This window comes from Centroberyx gerrardi, chromosome 12 (genome assembly GCF_048128805.1).
Source record: "Centroberyx gerrardi isolate f3 chromosome 12, fCenGer3.hap1.cur.20231027, whole genome shotgun sequence".
In the NCBI taxonomy this organism is placed as follows: domain Eukaryota; kingdom Metazoa; phylum Chordata; class Actinopteri; order Beryciformes; family Berycidae; genus Centroberyx; species Centroberyx gerrardi.
In genome coordinates this window covers 9,536,919-9,555,226 of record NC_136008.1, presented here as the reverse complement: position 1 = coordinate 9,555,226, position 18,308 = coordinate 9,536,919, and the positions used below count along the sequence as shown (strand labels likewise).

Sequence of the window (18,308 nt, the reverse complement as noted above, 5' to 3'; positions counted from 1 at the left end):
ATTACTCATTTGACTAGAATATGGCACTTCATCATTTAGCTGTGGTGAAATTCTGTATCTGTATCCATTTTATTTAGGGTGAGAAAAAAGCTCATCAGCCTTAATGAAGAGGTATGAGGAAGGGAACATGATGCTTTGTGGGTGTTATTTATAAAGGATGCTGTAAGATTAAGAAAACCACACGACTTCCCTGAAACTGAACTGCGCTGATCTTGCGCGTGCGATTGGAACGGCATCTGAACTGACGGTGTATACTGAAGATATTTCTCAGTGAACTGTATTTGTGTGAGATTAACTATTCGGTAGCCACAAAGCGGAGCAGCAGTTCTTGTAAGTGGTCTGAATTTTGTCTGTGAATCTCTACAGAGAAGGTCTTTGTCATCCTCGGAAACAGCAGTTGGTTAGTAACCAGCATTTCACAGCTCAAAGTTGTCAGAACTTCCTGTGTGGTGTGCATCAGTCTGATCTGGGGGAGTGCAGAGTAACAGACTTCTGGTGAGTGACATCTTTTTTTTTTCCTCACGGTTGTAGATAAACTTACAAATTTATTTTACGTTAGTTTATTGCTCTCACACTTGATTCATTTTGATGTCATTGTTGCAGGCTAAATAAGTATTCTTTTGAGTTTAAGAATAATTAATGCATTCACATTGAATTTTTTATTCTTTTTGATGCAAGTGTTATGATGCACATCTCTGAGTAACTATGCTTTTCTACTGAAATTATGACATTTACCAGCATAAGTCACAGCCTTACTCCTCTTTAGATCTGATACTGTTTTAATCAACTACAGACATATTCTTGCTAAAGGGGAAATCCTCAAACAGAATTTAATGCATGATATTCCTGTAATATTTTAATGGTTTATTTTGTGCAAAATTATATTTTGGTAGACATTGACAGTATTCAAGAAGATTTTCTAGAAATATGGGTGGATTTCTGGCTCAGAACTATAAGAAACTATGATTATGAAAAAAAATAAGTTTATTTGAGTGTAAATCTAAAATGTTCTCAGAGCCCACAAATTCTGGATCCCTTTAGATTTCCCTGGGATCTTTGGTGGATTTCCCAAGTAAAGCAATATTTCACTTTGATACCATACCCATACCTATGATTTCATGAATCATCATACTTTGACATTAGCATTGTATAAAAGTATCCCGTGACACTTGTACCATACGGAAACGTCAGGCTTTGCACCTGCATTTTGTAAATGATTAAACTGTGCTATTGCTCTGTCACAGTGGTAGCTGAAAGTGATCTTTACAAGTCCAGTGATTGAAAATGTCCAACCCAGTGATCAGCCACCAACCAGGCGCAGGCTCTTATGGGACAAATGTCCAAACAGGGGAGTGGAGCACAGGGTTGTGCTCCTGCTGCAGCGACATCTTGGTCTGTGAGTACATTTCAGTGAGATTCTTTCCTCAACAAACTCAATTCCTATTCTAACATTATTCTATGTCCATACACAAAAGGCACACTCGGGCATCAATGAACTTTTCCTATAAGGTACAAATACTATTTACTATTGGACGCTTTCACAGTGAAGTACACTTCTTTTGTGCAGGTGCCCTTGGTTGCATCTGTCCAATAGCACTGAGCTGCTACACAGCAGATAAGTATGGAGAAAACTGCTGCTTGGGTTGTCTGCCAGGAGGCATGACAGCCATGAGGACCCATATGAGACTGACCTATGGTATTCAGGTATGTTACTCATACAAAACAAATGCTATATGTCTCAAACTCTTCAGAATGGTTGCTCTTGTACTCTCTTGGATGAGCCTATAAATCTCATCACTTTTAAATCTCAAACATACAGGCAGACTGACTAGCTATCCATAACATTGCTCTTACGAAATATGAGATTTCATCAACATCTTCAGAAATTGTTGGGTTGTCCCTCTAATTGAGAAACGTGGCTTGCATCAGGTTTTGTCATAAAGGGTCAAGATTTTCCATGTTCTGATTTTGTTGCAATCGTTTACCACAGGGGACAATATGCAACGATGCCTTGATGACCTGCTGCTGTGGATTTTTTGAGGTGTGCAGGATGGCGCGAGAAATCCGCATCAGGAATGGAGAAGTTTCATCCTAATTAAAAATAAAGGATCATGACCCACTATCCATTTTCTGTTTCTTTATCATGTCTGGCTTGCTATTATGGAAGTAATCCATTCATTTCTCCAGCTGACCAAGCTTTAATGTAGACCAAAAAGGAAGTGCAGCTTTCATATGAAAATATAATGCCTCATACACATATGTAACAGTGTGACCATGTGTAATGATCTGCATCAATGTAAATAAATAAATGACATTGTGACATTTTGTTCAAATCATTTTTGCGCAGCACAGTATTATCAACATTCATGTGATTTCAGAGTCAGAGAATTAGAATCAGAATCAAACTTTATTCACCATTGACAACACATCAGAATTAGACATGGTTAATAGCCTACACGCCAGTGTACAACAGGACAGACAGAAGTCACTTAAAATGCATTGTGTGACAAGGAGAACTCTAAAAGTGATAAATAAGTTAACATGAAATAAGCTTAAAAAAACAGACTATGTCAGGGGTCTCTATTTAGGTGGCGGACAGCCACAGGGAAAAAGCTGTCATGGTTGAAACCATGGTTATCTTGCAAGCTGCATAGCGCTGGTACATTGCAACGCACAGAGCTCTGATTGGTTCTTTCCTTCATGGTCTGGCAACCAGAAGAGGCTTACTGACTCCCTATCATCAAGCATACCAGCTAGTTTGCAGGCTAGCTAAATTTGCTAGCTACCTAATTTTTTATGGAGAGATTTAACCACCCACTACGATCATGTCTAGAAGGATTAGGGCCACGTGAAAAATATAAAATATAGTTGAGTACTGAGTTTAATCTCAGAATTCTGAGATTAAAGTCAGAATTCTGAGAATAAAGCCAGAGCTCAGAATTCTGACTTTATTATCAGAATTCTGACTTTATTCTCAGAATACTGACTGTAATCTGATCAAATCATATTAGATAACAGGATCCAGTTGCATAAAGCTAGTTTAAGACTGGTCTAAGCCTTAGACTGGTCTTAGATTCTCAGGTTGGACTAGGCTAATTAAGACTGTCTGTTACTTAAATATTAAGACTGACTTATTTTGAGGTAGGAAAGTTAGCCACCTTCCCCCTGGCTAATCTTGAGTTAAGAATTTTGTTGCTATGGCAACAAGTCGGCCTAAATGTCAGAGTGGGAAGTTTAAATACTATTTCATAAAAGATGGCAAATCTCTGGTTTTTGGAAAGAGCCTGAAGAAGAGAGAGAGTCTTTAGAAACAGAAACATTAGAGATCTACAACAATCAAGAAGTAGTATGAACAGGTAAATATAAGTGTCTATAGCAAGTTTGACTTAAGGTCACATTTAAGTCTAAGACTAGGTCTATCTTTATGCAACTGGCCCCAGATCACCATTCAAATAATGTACTATGGTTGGCTCATCATTTGAGTAGCTGGGCCTACATGTAATCTAGATAAACCCAAACACAAGGACACTTCTTGATAAATACTCATTTCCACAGATTTTATAAATACCTTTATTGAATAGCCACATTTAATAACATAGGGAATTCATTTAAAAAAACTTGAGCCCAGTCATGATCATTGCATAAGTCTAAATTCCATGATTCTCAAGCCAAAGAGTATTCCAAGCTGTCAAGTAGGCTACATGGCTGATGGCTCTCCAGGGTGCTGCTTTGTTGGGGCCTTTGGGAGTAGGCTTAGGGTGAAATGGTTTTGCCCAGCATATAGAAAGCTCATCTGCCTGCTTCTAAGCCAAACACTATGGCAAGTGCTTATGTGTAACCTCAGTTAACCTTTTGAGGTCTTTTCTATTGTACTGTTTGCTTGACTAGTTATGAATGACATCATCACCACCATGTTCAACAAAAAGCTTCTGGAGGAGCTTTTCAAGCCACAGGAGCTTTACTCCAAGAAGGCCCTACGGACTGTGTTCGACAGACTGGCCCACGCCTCCATAATGAGACTCAATCAAGCGAGCATGGACAAGGTAATGTTGTTGTTTGTAACATTGATGCTGTATGTGGATGTAGCCCTAGAGCTGCATACTGTGCTCGAGCCTGCATGTGTTCAGATGTCAGCATTCTTATTCCTCAGATCTTTTATCCATTTTTCAGTTTAGCAAACTAACTTACTTACTAACCAAATATCAAGCATGTTCTCACATCAGCCCTTCAGTGAAGCCAATTCATCATTCAGCCTCTTCAATTTGTAAACTAGTTTTTTAATTAGGCTGTCAAACATTTTAATCTACTTGGCTCAGGCATTTCAAACTGTGTGGAACAAATTGCAGTGGATTTCTGGAATAGTCAAGCTTGCTGTGGATCCAGATTTGATAAAACTCCATGCTTTACATCCATATAACAAATCTTTGATATCATTATGCAGCCTGCAAGCCGCCCTCGATAGTTGTTATGTAGAGCAAAGCTGGTCATAGCCGTTCAAATCCAATATGTGCTCTGTGGCTCCCTCTGCTGTTTATTATACAACAACAGCATTTTGATTGATAAGTCAATAAAGTCATGCATCTGTGTTCCTTTCCTTCTCACAGCTCTATGACTTGATGACCATGGCTTTCAAGTACCAGGTGCTTCTCTGTCCCCGGCCCAAAGACATCCTCCTAGTCTCCTTCAACCATATGGATGCCATCAAAGACTTTGTGAAGGACACTCCCAGCATTCTCAGCCAGGTTGATGAGACATACCGACAGCTCATAGAGGTATGCTTGACTTCATTTCTTCATTTTTCAAGTTTCTTCACATTCTTTGTAGACAATACTGTGCATGACTTACTGGTGGTCCATGCAGTACACAGCAATGTGCTTTGAGTTTTTGGTCAAATGTGAACTGACTGAAACCCTTACCCTTAGACAATTTTCTGTCATGCTTTGTGATAGACAATAAAGTTTCTGAATCTGAATCTGAACTCACAGAAGTGTTATATCAACCCACCATTTGGATTATGATCACATCATCATTAGAGGTGTTTAATAATTCACATAAAGTATTTGTGCTACTTGTGCAAGTCCTCTTTAGTACTGTGTTGCATTGACATTGAGTGTTTTTTGATTTGTTTTGTTTTGTTTCGATTTTGTTTTGTTTTGTTTTGTTTTGTTTTGTTTTGTTTTGTTTTGTTTTGTTTTGTTTTGTTTTGTTTTGTTTTGTTTTGTTTTGTTCATCCATCTTGACTTTCAGGTAGCTACAGTGTAAACCAGTCGCCCAGTGGAAACAGGAACATCTAAAAACTCTGCAGCACACTAAGGTGAGTAAACAGGTTCACTTTCTGCACTCTAAACATTAATAATCCTGTTTTCTTCAGTACATAGAATGTGCTTGAACTTCATGCACACAAGTTAAATTGAGAAAATGGGTTTTATTCCTGTATGGCATGCACAGTATCAGAATCGCTTTAACCATCAAGTACAGTAAATACACAGGAATTTCTCACAGTGACATTGGTGCAGGGGCATAGCTACTGACGACTTCACACTAACGTTACATCCTGACACATCATCATCAGTAACAGGTCCTCACATACAGTGTAAAGGATCTGTGCAAGTCTAGTGCAAATACCCTGGAAAAAAACAAAAACAAATGGCATCAACATAGGTCAGTGTCACTCCCAACCCTCTGGCCAAAGAGGAGCTGAACCTGTTGGCTCGGTTAAAGCTGCTGTAGGCAAATTCGGAGAAATGAGCAAGAATTTGAAAGTACACAACAAAAAAATATACAAAAAAATCCTTTTTTTCACACAAAGAAAAATAACAGAAAAAATAACTTCCTTCCTTACACAAGGTTATTCCACTCCCAGTATTCAGTTTGGTTTGGACATCTGTTCTGTGGATACATTTGTTTTCGCTCTGCATTTTGCAGGTGGGCAGAACTAGACTGAGCTATGTGCGCGTGTGATTGACAGGCAGTAGGCACGCCTCCTCACAGAGAGCTCACCTGATTGGTTGAGGCCTACTGAGAGCGGTGAGATTTTGGAGAGCCTGAAAACAGACAAATTTTTGACAAATAATACAAAAAGAAAGTTATCTACCCCAACTTTAATGGGAGGCTTAGAAGTTCAGAAACCTGGGAATGCAAACAGTCAACTTCTTCACTACCGATTAGGAAGAGTAAGTCCTCATATTTGTGTGCTTTGCTTCATTGTAAAGTCCTCTCATTCACCTTATGAATAATTGATGATTAATAATAATCAATGCATTCATATTTATTTTTTAATTCCTTTTGATGTAGCCTAATTGTTATGATACATATAACTATCTATGCTTTACAAATGAAATGGTGACATTTACCAGTTTAAGTCACATCATTTATTTATTCATTTATTTAACCTTTATTTTACCAGGTTGTCTCATTGAGATGCAATCTCTTTTTCAAGAGAGACCACGTCCAAGAAATGGCAGTGCTAGCAAAAATGTTACATGACACATTGATGAATGCCTTTGTTTTTCTCTGTTTTTCTCTTTAGATCTGGTACTGTTTTAATCAACTACAGCTATTTTTTCCTAAATGATGACATTCATGATATTCCTGTAATATTTAGATGGTTTATTTTAGTCAAGGCAAGCTTTATTTATGTAGTACATTTAATAGCAGGACCATTGTACAGCACAAACCACATGAAAGCAAAAGCAATGTAACCAGATAAAACCTATCCCAATGCGCTTGTAAAAATAAATGTTTTTAATTTATTTTTAAATGAACCTAATGTTGAGGAATTTCACAGGTCATCAGGCAGGCTTTTCCACTTGCGGAGAGCATAGAAACCAAGGGCAGCCTCTCCTGCCTTTGAATTTATACAAGGGACAACCAGGAGAGCACTAGATTAGATTTAGATTTGTGCAAATGAGTCTACCAAGCTTGAAACAAGCATGCCAAAACACAAACTGTTTTATGAGCTGCATTAGTGGGTGGGAGACTGGCTTGGACACTGACAGTAGGAGGATTTTCTGGAAATATGGGTAGATTTCTAGCCTCACAAGCCAGACGAATCTTGCAAGTTGACCTGGCTTGCAAAGCTATTAGATTTGTTGTTCAGAACTATAAGGAACTGTTATTATGAAATAAAGTTTATTAGAATGTAAATCTCAGATGTTCTCAGAGCCCACAGAGTCAGCATCTCTACCAGTGTTATGGACTAGTTCTAGAAAATGTTGCTAGATGTCATTATAGCTTTGGAATAGAGCTGAACAATTAATCAAAATAAAAAAGAAAATTGGCACTATGAAAGGCTGCAATTAATTGCTTAAGAGAGGGTTGTCCAAAATGGATTTCTGGACAGGGTATTTTAGCGCTGCGGGTAATCATTGCTCCATTAATCAAGTACAACATTGGTGAAAGCCTTTCATCATACTCAAACTCAGTAAATCCTGCACATTGACATCTATTTTTTTTTTTACAAAATCACTTTTCTTTAAACAATTTTAAAGTTCTAAAAAATTTATGACAAGAAAAACTTGTGATGATATGAATCACAGTTTAAATTGCAATTGCAATATTCTGTCAAATAATTGCTATTCGATTTTTTTTGTCAATATCTTTCAGCCCTAATTTGGAAGGGAGTTTTTCATGTTCATGATGTTGATTTAGCTGTGCAGTATCATATGAATAACGCATGAATTCTGTTTCAGGGTGGATCTCCTCTAGTAAAGCAATATTTCACTTTGGCAGAATATTTTTGCTCATACCTCTGTATGATCATCATGAATGGTCAAACTTTGAAATTAGCTTCTCCAGGAAATCATGAACATTATTAGCATCGTATAAAAGTATGCAGGCTAAAATGTGACACTGTTGTACCGTTGGGAAACATTGGTTTAGGCAATTAGGGGCTTTGAATGTTTGGCCCATATCACTGTAGGAAGGGATTAGATTAGGTCTGCAGAAGCTGTCTGCCACACTACATATAAGTTTTACACCTGCATTTAGTAAATTGTGAAACTCTGCTGTTGCTCTGTCACAGTGGTAACAACTGAAGGTGATCTTTACAAGGTGGCTGATTCTAAACAAGCAAGTCCAGTGATCAAAATGTCCAACCCAGTGATCACCCAGCAACTACGCGCAGGCTCTCATGGGACAAATGTTAAAACCGGGGAGTGGAGCACAGGCCTGAACTCCTGCTGCAGCGACATCTCTGTCTGTGAGTACATTTCAATGGGATTCTTTCCCCAACAAACTCTATGCCTATTCTAACATTACTTATTTCATGTTCACACACCAAATGCACAAACTTTTCCTATGGTATAAATACTATTTTCTCTTTCAAGATTTCACAGTGAAGTACACTTCTGTTGTGCAGGTGCCCTGGGTGCCTTCTGCCCAATGGTTCTGAGCTGCTACACAGCAGATAAGTATGGAGAAAACTGCTGCTTGGGCTGTGTGCCAGGAGGCATGACAGCCATTAGGACTCATATGAGACTGACCTATGGTATTCAGGTATGTTACTCATACACTACATGGGGAAAAGTATGTGGACAACTCTTCTAATTAGTGGATTTGGTTATTTCAGCCACACCCAATGCTGACAGATATATAAAATCAAGCACACAGCCATGCAATCTCCATAGACAAACATTGTCAGTACAATGGGCCATACTGAAGGGCTGAGAAACTTGACTTGCATCAGGTTTTGTCATAAAAGGTTGAGGTTTTCCATCTTGTGATATTGTTACCACAGGGGACAGTATGCAACGATGCCTTGATGACCTGCTGCTGTGGATTTTTGGAGGTGTGCAGGATGGCGCGAGAAATCCGCATCAGGAATGGTTAAGTTTCATCCTGATTAAAAATAAAGGATCATGACCCACTATCCATTTTCTGTTGTCTGGCTTGCTATTATTGAAGTAATCCATACACTGAAGTAATCCATTCACTCCTCCAGCAGGCTTCAATGTAGACAAAAAAAGGAATCGCAACTTTCATATGAAAATGTAATGCAATGAATGAAATGTTATCCTCCCTGAGGATAGTAGTAAAAAATTTTCTGCAAAACATAAAAATTATTGGCACCCCTACAATTAATATTTGGTGAAGCCTCCCCTGGAAAGGATAACAGCATTGAGCCTCTTCCTGTAATGCTGGACACTTTTGGAGGGATCTTGGACCACTCCTCCATGCAGAAAATTTCAAAATCCTTGATATTTGCCCATGTGGACTGCCTTCTTCAATTCAGACCACAGGTTTCCAATAGGGTTAAAGTCTGTAAAACTGAGATGGCCATTGCAAAACACTGATTTTGTGTTCCCGCAACCTTTCTATGTTGATTTTGATATCTGTTTGGGGTCACTGTCTTGTTGAAAGGTCCATCTACAGCCAAGTCTCAACCTCCTGGCAGAGGCGACCAGATTTGGGCCAAAATGTCCTGGTATTTAGTGGAATTCATGATGCCATCGATCTTAATAAGAGCCCCTGGACCACTAGCAGCAAAACAGCCCCAAAGCAACAATGATCCACCACCACCACTATCATGGGTATCAGATGCTTTTCCTTGTATGACGTTTTCTTTTGTTGCCAAACATGGTGTGCATGGCCACAAAGTTCAATTTTGGTCTCATCTGACCACACTTACACTTACACTAACAATTCTAGAGTTGACTGTATGTATAACAGTGTAGTAGAGTATGTGTAATTATCTGCATAAAAATGACATCGTGAAATAATTAATGACATAGTTTACTGCATTACAACACATTACAACACAGCATTATCAATATTCATGTAATATATACTCTAGAAAAAAGTTTAAACCATGGTTGTCTTGCAAGCTGCATACATAGCGCCCGGCCTCCTCCCCTTCCTGGTACGTGCCAACGCACAGAGCTCTGATTGGTTCTTTCTTTCGTGGCCTGGCAACCAGAAGAGGCTTACTGACTCCCTATCATCAAGCATATACTAGCTAGCTTGCAGGCTAGCTAAATTCGCTAGCTACCTAATTTTTCTGGAGATATTTAAACACCCACTACGACCATGTCTTCAAGGACACTGCCTCTGCTCTTCATCAATCTCGGTGGAGAAATGCTCTACATCCTGGATCAACGCCTTCGAGCTCAGAATATCCCTGCTGACAAAGCCAAGAAAGGTAGCTAGCTTAGCAGCTACCTAGCTAACAACGCTAACATCACTACATTGAAACGTTATACTGAGATAGCTAAGTTACACATGAAAGCTGGTCAGCTCGTCTCTTTTGCTAATAGTTAGACTGACAATTAGTTTCGTTGATTCAGAGACAGAGAAAAATATAGAATTGAGTTAACATTAGTTAGTCAGCTGAGTGGCTTTTGTTGTGTTAAAGGAGAATTCCACATATTTTAATAATCCACATATTATTCCCATTGCCTATGACAGTCTAATGAATAGCGAGCACAGATCAGGCTTCAATTAGTAATGCCATGTCAGTGTACAAATTGGTGCAGCTCCATTGTCAATGAATGGGAGACTGACTTGTGAACTTTGTGCAAACTGAACTGTTGTATCCAAGTGAGTTTTAAGTAACACTGTCTGTTCCAGACCATAAAATGTATCCTGACCTCCAGAAAGCCATACTGGATACTACATAGTCACCACATATTTTCAGATTAATACTCTGTGGAGCTTCCACATCAATGTGACAGCACAAGGAGTGATGGTTCAAACTCTTTTTCTCTTGTTTATGTCTATGGGAGACCTGAGGAAATTGTTCATTAATCCAGACAGAATTGTTCAAGAGATCAGATATCACATGTTTCACAGTAGAACTTCAGTGGTATTCCCCATTAATGTTTCCAGCTAATGTCACCTAATACTTTCTTCCATCCAGTGTCTAGCAGGTGAAATACTGACCCGTCCATGTGATGTTGGTCTTGAGGTGTCAACAGTCTGGTAGTCAGAACATATTGAGTTCATATATTTGTCTCCTTTTAATTCATAAAGTCTCCATTGTAGCTGACTGGATAGAGGCGGACAGAAGGAGAGGTATTTTTACATAGCTTATAATGCAGCGGCGCATCAGTAGCTCTGCTCTGCTTTGGCCTAGAGCAAACCAACAAGCTGGGTGAATGAGAGGACTTGATGGATGGACAACAGAATCCAGATGAGATCTCACATGCTGCACAGATCAGCATTCAAATAATGTACTATGGTTGGCTCTGCACCTGAGTACATCATTTGAGTGGCTGGGCCTCCATGAAATCTAGATACCCCCAAACACAAGGACACTCAGTTTTGATACTGATTTCCACAGACTTTATAAATGTCATTATTGAATAGCCACATTTAATAACATAGGGAATTTATTTGAAAAACTTGAGCCCAGTTATGATCATTGGATAAGTCCAAATTCCATGATTCTCAAGCCAGAGTATTCCAGGCTGTCAAGTAGGCTACATGGCTGATGGCTCTCCAGGGTGCTGCTTTGTTGGGGCCTTTGGGAGTAGGCTTAGGGTGAAATGGTTTTGCCCAGCATATAGAAAGCTCATCTGCCTGCTTCTAAGCCAAACACTATGGCAAGTGCTTATGTGTAACCTCAGTTAACCTTTTGAGGTCTTTTCTATTGTACTGTTTGCTTGACTAGTTATGAATGACATCATCACCACCATGTTCAACAAAAAGTTTCTGGAGGAGCTTTTCAAGCCACAGGAGCTTTACTCCAAGAAGGCCCTACGGACTGTGTTCGACAGACTGGCCCACGCCTCCATAATGAGACTCAATCAGGCGAGCATGGACAAGGTAATGTTGTTGTTTGTAACATTGATGCTGTATGTGGATGTAGCCCTAGAGCTGCATACTGTGCTGGAGCCTGCATGTGTTCAGATGTCAGCATTCTTATTCCTCAGATCTTTTATCCATTTTTCACTTCAGTGCACAAATTTTATCATTTATTATTAATTTATTATCAGCCCTTCAGTGAAGCCAATTCGTCATTCAGACCCTTGAGTATGTAGACTATTTTTTTTAATTAGGCTGTCAAACGTTTTAATCTACTTGGCTCAGACATTTCAAACTTTGTGGAACAAATTGCAGTGGATTTCTGGAATAGTCAAGCTTGCTGTGGATCCAGATTTGATAAAACTCCATGCTTTATCATTATGCAGCCTGCAAGCCGCCCTCGATAGTTATGTAGGACAAAGCTGGTCATAGCCATTCAAATCCAATATGTGCTCTGTGGCTCCCTCTGCTGTTTATTATACAACAACAGCATTTTGATTGATAAGTCAATAAAGTCATGCATCTGTGTTCCTTTCCTTCTCACAGCTCTATGACTTGATGACCATGGCTTTCAAGTACCAGGTGCTTCTCTGTCCCCGGCCCAAAGACATCCTCCTAGTCTCCTTCAACCATATGGATGCCATCAAAGACTTTGTGAAGGACACTCCCAGCATTCTCAGCCAGGTTGATGAGACATACCGACAGCTCATAGAGGTATGACATGCTTACCTTTATTTTCTTCTCATTCTGTTTAGACTAGTGTGTTGCTTTACGGTGCGCGGCTTGCTGGTGTTTCATGCAGTGCGCTGCAGTGTGCTTTGAGTTTTTGGTCAAATGTGAACTAAATTGAAGTCTAACAGAAGTGTTATATCAGGCCGGTTGGATTATAATCACAGATATTAGGTTATGATCTCACATGTTGGGTCTACCAGCAGCAGTTGTTTGTACATGCCGCCTTTACTTACTATATATGATCATGCTAGCTTTAATACGACATTGCTGAAAATGAACATACATACATACATACATACATAATGTATACATTTGCCAGCCATGGATTTTGTTTTCTAATATTAAAGGTCAGTTGTCAATTTAATATTCACTCTTAAGTTATTACATTTTATACCTTGTATCTTATCTCATTATTTTTTTATTTATTTTTCTACTTTTACTTATGTCTTAAGATCTACACACCCTTGTGTAGTGGTGAGTTCCAGTTGATCAGACAAACTCTTCTCATCTTCTTCCAAGACATGCATATAAGGGTAAGTCCATTATCTTGTCCATGTTTTAATAATCAGAAAGCTATTCGAGAAACTTTACTTGGAGAATATTCTCTTATGTCTGGTCTTATGTTTAGCGGAGTTACCATAAGTATTATTTGAGATTTCAGAAGCTTTCCTGTATGTGTGTTCTTCTATGTCAGGTGTCTATCTTCCTCAAAGACAAAGTGCAGAACTCCAATGGCCGCTTTGTCCTCCCCACCACTGGTCCTGTGCCCCATGGAACACAAATCCCTGGCTTGATCAGGTGGCACAGCATACACAGTTATTATCACTCACACCCAAACAAACTGTACAGTAAAGCTTGATAAAGAACACTGTGAAATACAGCTGAAACATGCGGCTTGGTTAGTGAAAATGGTTGTAATTTACTCTGTGGTCCCTCTGATGATCTTTCGATTTGGACTTTTTTCTCTTTGATACAGTCTGTTGCCCGTCTTTCCCAGACGCTCTAATCTGTGTTAAGTAGGCCTAGCTGCAGCTAATTGCATTACAGGGGTTTTGTTGAACAAGCCTTCATGTTCTTGTTTGAGGTACAGTACAGTATGTTGTACTTTTAGCTTGGCTCTAAGGATTGTGTGCACAGACATTCTCAAAAACGCTGTCTCGGAAACTACAGTTCAGCTATATGAGCTTCAACAATGTTAAAGTATTAAAACCAACAATGAAAATACAGAAATGCCCCTACAGTATGGGACTGGTTTCATCTACTATTGTCATCAGTGTGTTGCTTTCACCTCTTTTGGTAAATTGCTTATTATGAGCAACAAAAATTCAAAAGCTAATATATTTTCTGTGGGAAAACAAGGTGTTGAAAGCTTGTTAACGCAAAACATTTGTGCTTTTGTATTTGATAACTCCAGGATGTTTAGCTGCACTGGTGAAGAGGTGAGTAGGCTACAGTTCCATAACGGAGGAAACTACACCAGTGCTCTCCGGGAGGGATCTTTCGAGATGTTTGGAGACAGAGTGATCAAACTAGGCACAAACATGTAAGACGCCAACAACAAAAATCAGAATCAATTTAATTGCCAAGTACAATAAATGTACAGTAATTTGACTTGGTGGTATTTGTGCAACTTGCATAGTTACACAGTACATACTGACACATTGTACCAAAACAGCAGAGGTTTAACACAACATGTTGAATAATTCATATAATTAAAGTAATTTTGTGCTACTTGTGCAAGTCCTCTTTCTCGCACTGACATTAGTTGAGTGTTTTATTTGTTTGTTTTTTCATCTTGACTTTCAGGTACAGTGTAAGTCGCCCAGTGGAAACTCACATGTCAGGAACATCTAAAAATTCTGCTCAGCACACTAAGGTGAGTAAACAGGTTCACTTTCTGCTCTCTAAACATTAGTAATCCTGTATTTGTTAATACATAGAATGTGCTTGAACTTCATGCACACAAATTAAATTGAGCAAATGGGCTATGACCTGCTCAAATAATCACTTTAACCATCAAGCACTGTAAATGCACAGGAATGTGTCATAGTGACATTGGTGCAGAGACATACTGACGACTTCGCACTACATCCTGACACATCATCATCAGTAACAGGTCCTCACATACAGTGTAAAGGGACTGTGCAAGTCTAGTGCAAATGCCCTGAAAAACAAAAAAAAATGAGGTAATGTACTTTGCCATTGTGTGTCAACAGGTCAACGCCGCTCCCAACCCTCTGGCCAAAGAGGAGCTGAACCTGCTGGCTCGGTTAATGGGAGGCTTAGAAGTTCAGAAACCTGGAAACGCAGACAGTGGCTTCCGAGTCAACCTCTTCGCTACCGATGAGGAAGAAGAGTAAGCCCCTTTATTTGTCTACATCAGAGTGAAACTGATGCTTCTTTCCCTGTCTAAAGAAAAGAAAACTGTTTAACCTGTTTAATTATTCAAAACTGACATTGTTCTCTCCTTTATCACAGAGAGGCATTGATATCAAGACCAGATGAGCTTTCATATGGAGTCATAAACATCCAAGCAACAAAGGTAAAGTATAATGATCTGTCCACACAAACTATTTCTCCCTCTATATACTGTATATAGGGAATAATTGGAGATTTCAGTATTAATTGAATGTAAATCTCCCTACTCTAGCTAAGTTGTAAAAAAAAAAAACATGATCACTCATATTATTGAGGTTATGTAGTCTGTCAAGACTGTGCTGTAAGAAGCTCCTACCCTTGATAAGCGACTCATGATCAGGCTCCCTGCCCAAACACGGCTTATCTCAGTGATAGGCTATAAATGATCAGAGATGCGAGGCTTTGCCAGTCTGACAGGATTTACTGTAAGAAGGCATAAGTCCTTCCGCTGACCGTTTCAGTGCTGTGATTGGTGGACGACATTGTCTTTCAGGACCAGCAGGCCAATGCCGAGCTGGCCAAGATCATGGGAGAGTTCACAGAGGCTGGAGATCAATCTCCCGGTTCCAGCAGCAAAGGCGATGACCTTCTGGCCATGATGGACGGCCTGTGACGTGGTCTCCGTGGCAACAGTGCCCAGGGGGTGGGGCACAATGCATTATCGACAGTCCGTTCTACTGTAGACCAGTCTGCTGTCTGTACCTGCGAACACGCGGCGACAGCCTCACACGCAGCCAGAAAGCCTTGTCTTTGGGTGTTCAGTGCTTTTAACATGTAAACAGATGTAAGCAGGTGTTTTCATTGGTTGGCAAAGGATCAGCTGGAAACTGCAGATGTGTGTAGTTTACAAAGGAGGAAGTGTGGAGAACCAGGCTTCAAGCTTCAATACACTGTAGTAGTACATTTGCTGTAAACTGGAAGAGTTTCAGTAAGATATAGGCCTGTATCAGTGTATTATACATGTATATGTGGTGATAGAAAAACATCAGTTTGTATCATGTCAAGACCCTGTACTGTATTTTTAAACTTTGATCCACTCAGACTTCACTGCTGTCCCCAAAATACACATTCCTTTTATCGTACACAAAGATTTCTCTTGAATGTGAATGACGCATCACAGTTTCAGATCATTTTCAAGCTACTGTAGTCCATGTTTCCATGTTCATTCTCATAAGAGTATGCAGAGAGAGTTTTGTTAGCTTCTTCTGTAATCTAATGAACAAATGACTTAAAGATACTGTACTGTGGGGGGGAACTGGAGGAAACCCAAGTGCTCTTTCTAGTGTGATTCAAAGTATGAATATCCTAAATTTTTATTTTGGTATGAAAGGTGTTGACGGTGCACTATGTTGTGGTACCTTCACACAGTATATGAGGAGCTGCTTGTAAGAAAGAAAGACATCCTTTTGTGAAATATTGTGAAAACTGGACTTTGGTCTTGGAATGTTGAGCAATGGCCCAGAAATGAGCTTATTGATTGGTGCCCTATTATTGTGGAGACTAATGCAATATGAGTGATTGTCTAATATGTAAATATGTTTATGGTATAGATTATTTATTTGAAGGTATCCTGTGTTTTCTGTGTACTTTTGTCTGGGAGAGGGGGGCTGGGGTTGCTGCAATTGTGAAATTGTTGAATATATAATGTCCATTTTTAATACATAGGTTGAATAAAATAAATTTAAACATTACTAATGGCTTTCATACATTTTATTGTATGAATCGTGTTTTGGTGGTGATGCAATAGGGTGTTAATGATGACCTGTACCCTGTAAAAAACGGTTGTTGTGGTTGAGAAGACATAACAGTAGGGGGAGCCATTGTTTTTATATTCAACATGCCAAATGAAGTTCAGAATTGTTTTCCCTAAGAAGGAATAGTCTGTCAGAGCTTTGTTAAAATAATTTATGTGTTCTATGTCTAGACACCTATGATGCATTTTATTATGCAATCACACTTTCTTTCTGTAAAAATGCACCAAGAGATGATGGATGTACTCCATAGACCATACTTTATTTTTATTCATTTATTTATTTATTTATTTTTACTAAGTCTCCGGCCTTAGGAATGTAAGGACTCAAAGAAAAAAAAATCACAATGTCTGATGGGTTAAAGTTGATATATCAATCTATACTCCAATCAAAACAGAACAGTGAAAGCAATATGTATGAATGTCATCCAAAATTAGACTCCCCTCTGAAACCAGCATAGACTTACAATCAGAATCGCTATGGCAACAGCTATCTGTGGCCAAGTTATTTGTGTGCAGTCTGCGCACGTCTAATAACCCACTCCCCCAGTCAACCACACTCACACACACACACACACACACACACACACAAACAAATGAGCACTGCGCATACCATGCAGGCAAAACATGCTGAGACATTTCTCTGAATTGATCTGGGGGTGGAGGATTCTGGTGAGGTCTTCCCAATAATCTTGGCAAACGAGAGACAAGAAACACTACCTGCCCTGAGGATACAACCTACCTTCAAAACAAACAGACACAGAAGCTATACAGTCCATGCCAATCACTCTGCAAGACTGTGCACTGGATTCAACTTGCCAGCTCACTTCACTAGAAAGATTTGTGAAAAAAAAAAAAGGGCTATGGAGTCGGATATGTACTGCATAGTAAGTTAATTACTCCTGTTTCAGTGGAAAATCACAAGCAAGGATGATATTATTTATGACAAACAAAATTCAGTATGACATCAATCAAGTTTATAGACTTACTATTTCTCAGATAATAACTAACAATAGCTATATCTGTAGAGCTCTACAAAGTGCTATCATGAACAAACATGTACCTTCAATAAGGACAAGGCTTGCACTGCTGGCTCTATCGCGGCCAGATATTATATTACAGAAATATAAAATGCACATTGAAGAGCAGAATAATAACACAATAGGTTTGAAAATCCACTCAACCTAAGCGTGCCTTTCCTAAACAGGCCCAAAGCGCAATTAGAAGAGGCTTTTCTCCCCACCCCTGCGTTTAGAGGTATGATTCAGTTTCCTCCTCAAAATTGTGGGCAGGACACTGTAAAGCCACAGGCTGACAAGTGTTTCATGTGGCCAGGGGCATATGCTCTGCTGAGTCAAGGCAGGAAGACTAGCGCAACACAAGTAAGCCTCTGCCATTTAGATTGCCCTCTTTGTTTTACACGTCTTTCTCATACCTGCCCACTGGTTTGAAACTGGTAGGTGTGGGTGGAATCTAAGTTAAATAAGGGAGTCTAAATTGGGAACATTATAGGTGGGCTGTGTTATTTATGTCAAGTAAGGTCACTGGCATTTAAAAGGTTAGGTAGTATAGTAGCCTACTTAGTCACTGAGCAAATTCCAGCAAGACGACATATTGTTATTGTCAGATTTTTTTATTGGCGGTATTGTATTGAACAACAAAACAA

General features: G+C 39.3%; 2 protein-coding genes across 3 annotated transcripts; both read left to right on the top strand.

Moving 5' to 3' along the window:
* The first annotated feature begins 184 nt into the window (after nucleotides 1–184).
* Nucleotides 185–2,120, top strand: LOC144541928 (cornifelin-like). Its single transcript, XM_078287160.1, has 4 exons — nucleotides 185–495; nucleotides 1,245–1,396; nucleotides 1,568–1,704; nucleotides 1,991–2,120. The coding sequence occupies exons 2-4, from the start codon at nucleotides 1,285–1,287 to the stop codon at nucleotides 2,093–2,095; spliced, it is 354 nt and encodes a 117-aa protein (XP_078143286.1). The 5' UTR covers nucleotides 185–495; nucleotides 1,245–1,284; the 3' UTR covers nucleotides 2,096–2,120.
* A 7,836-nt stretch (nucleotides 2,121–9,956) lies between these two features.
* oscp1b (organic solute carrier partner 1b) lies at nucleotides 9,957–16,536 on the top strand. Of its 2 annotated transcripts, XM_071904562.2 has the most exons (11): nucleotides 9,957–10,138; nucleotides 10,969–11,010; nucleotides 11,609–11,763; nucleotides 12,289–12,456; nucleotides 12,927–13,007; nucleotides 13,169–13,272; nucleotides 13,889–14,017; nucleotides 14,281–14,350; nucleotides 14,691–14,830; nucleotides 14,953–15,016; nucleotides 15,386–16,536. In XM_071904562.2, exons 1-11 carry the CDS (start codon nucleotides 10,027–10,029, stop codon nucleotides 15,503–15,505), a joined length of 1,185 nt encoding a protein of 394 aa, XP_071760663.1. In that variant the 5' UTR covers nucleotides 9,957–10,026; the 3' UTR covers nucleotides 15,506–16,536. The 2 variants fall into 2 exon arrangements, with proteins under 2 accessions (XP_071760663.1, XP_071760665.1); XM_071904564.2 differs by lacking the exon at nucleotides 10,969–11,010.
* Nucleotides 16,537–18,308: the final 1,772 nt, after the last annotated feature.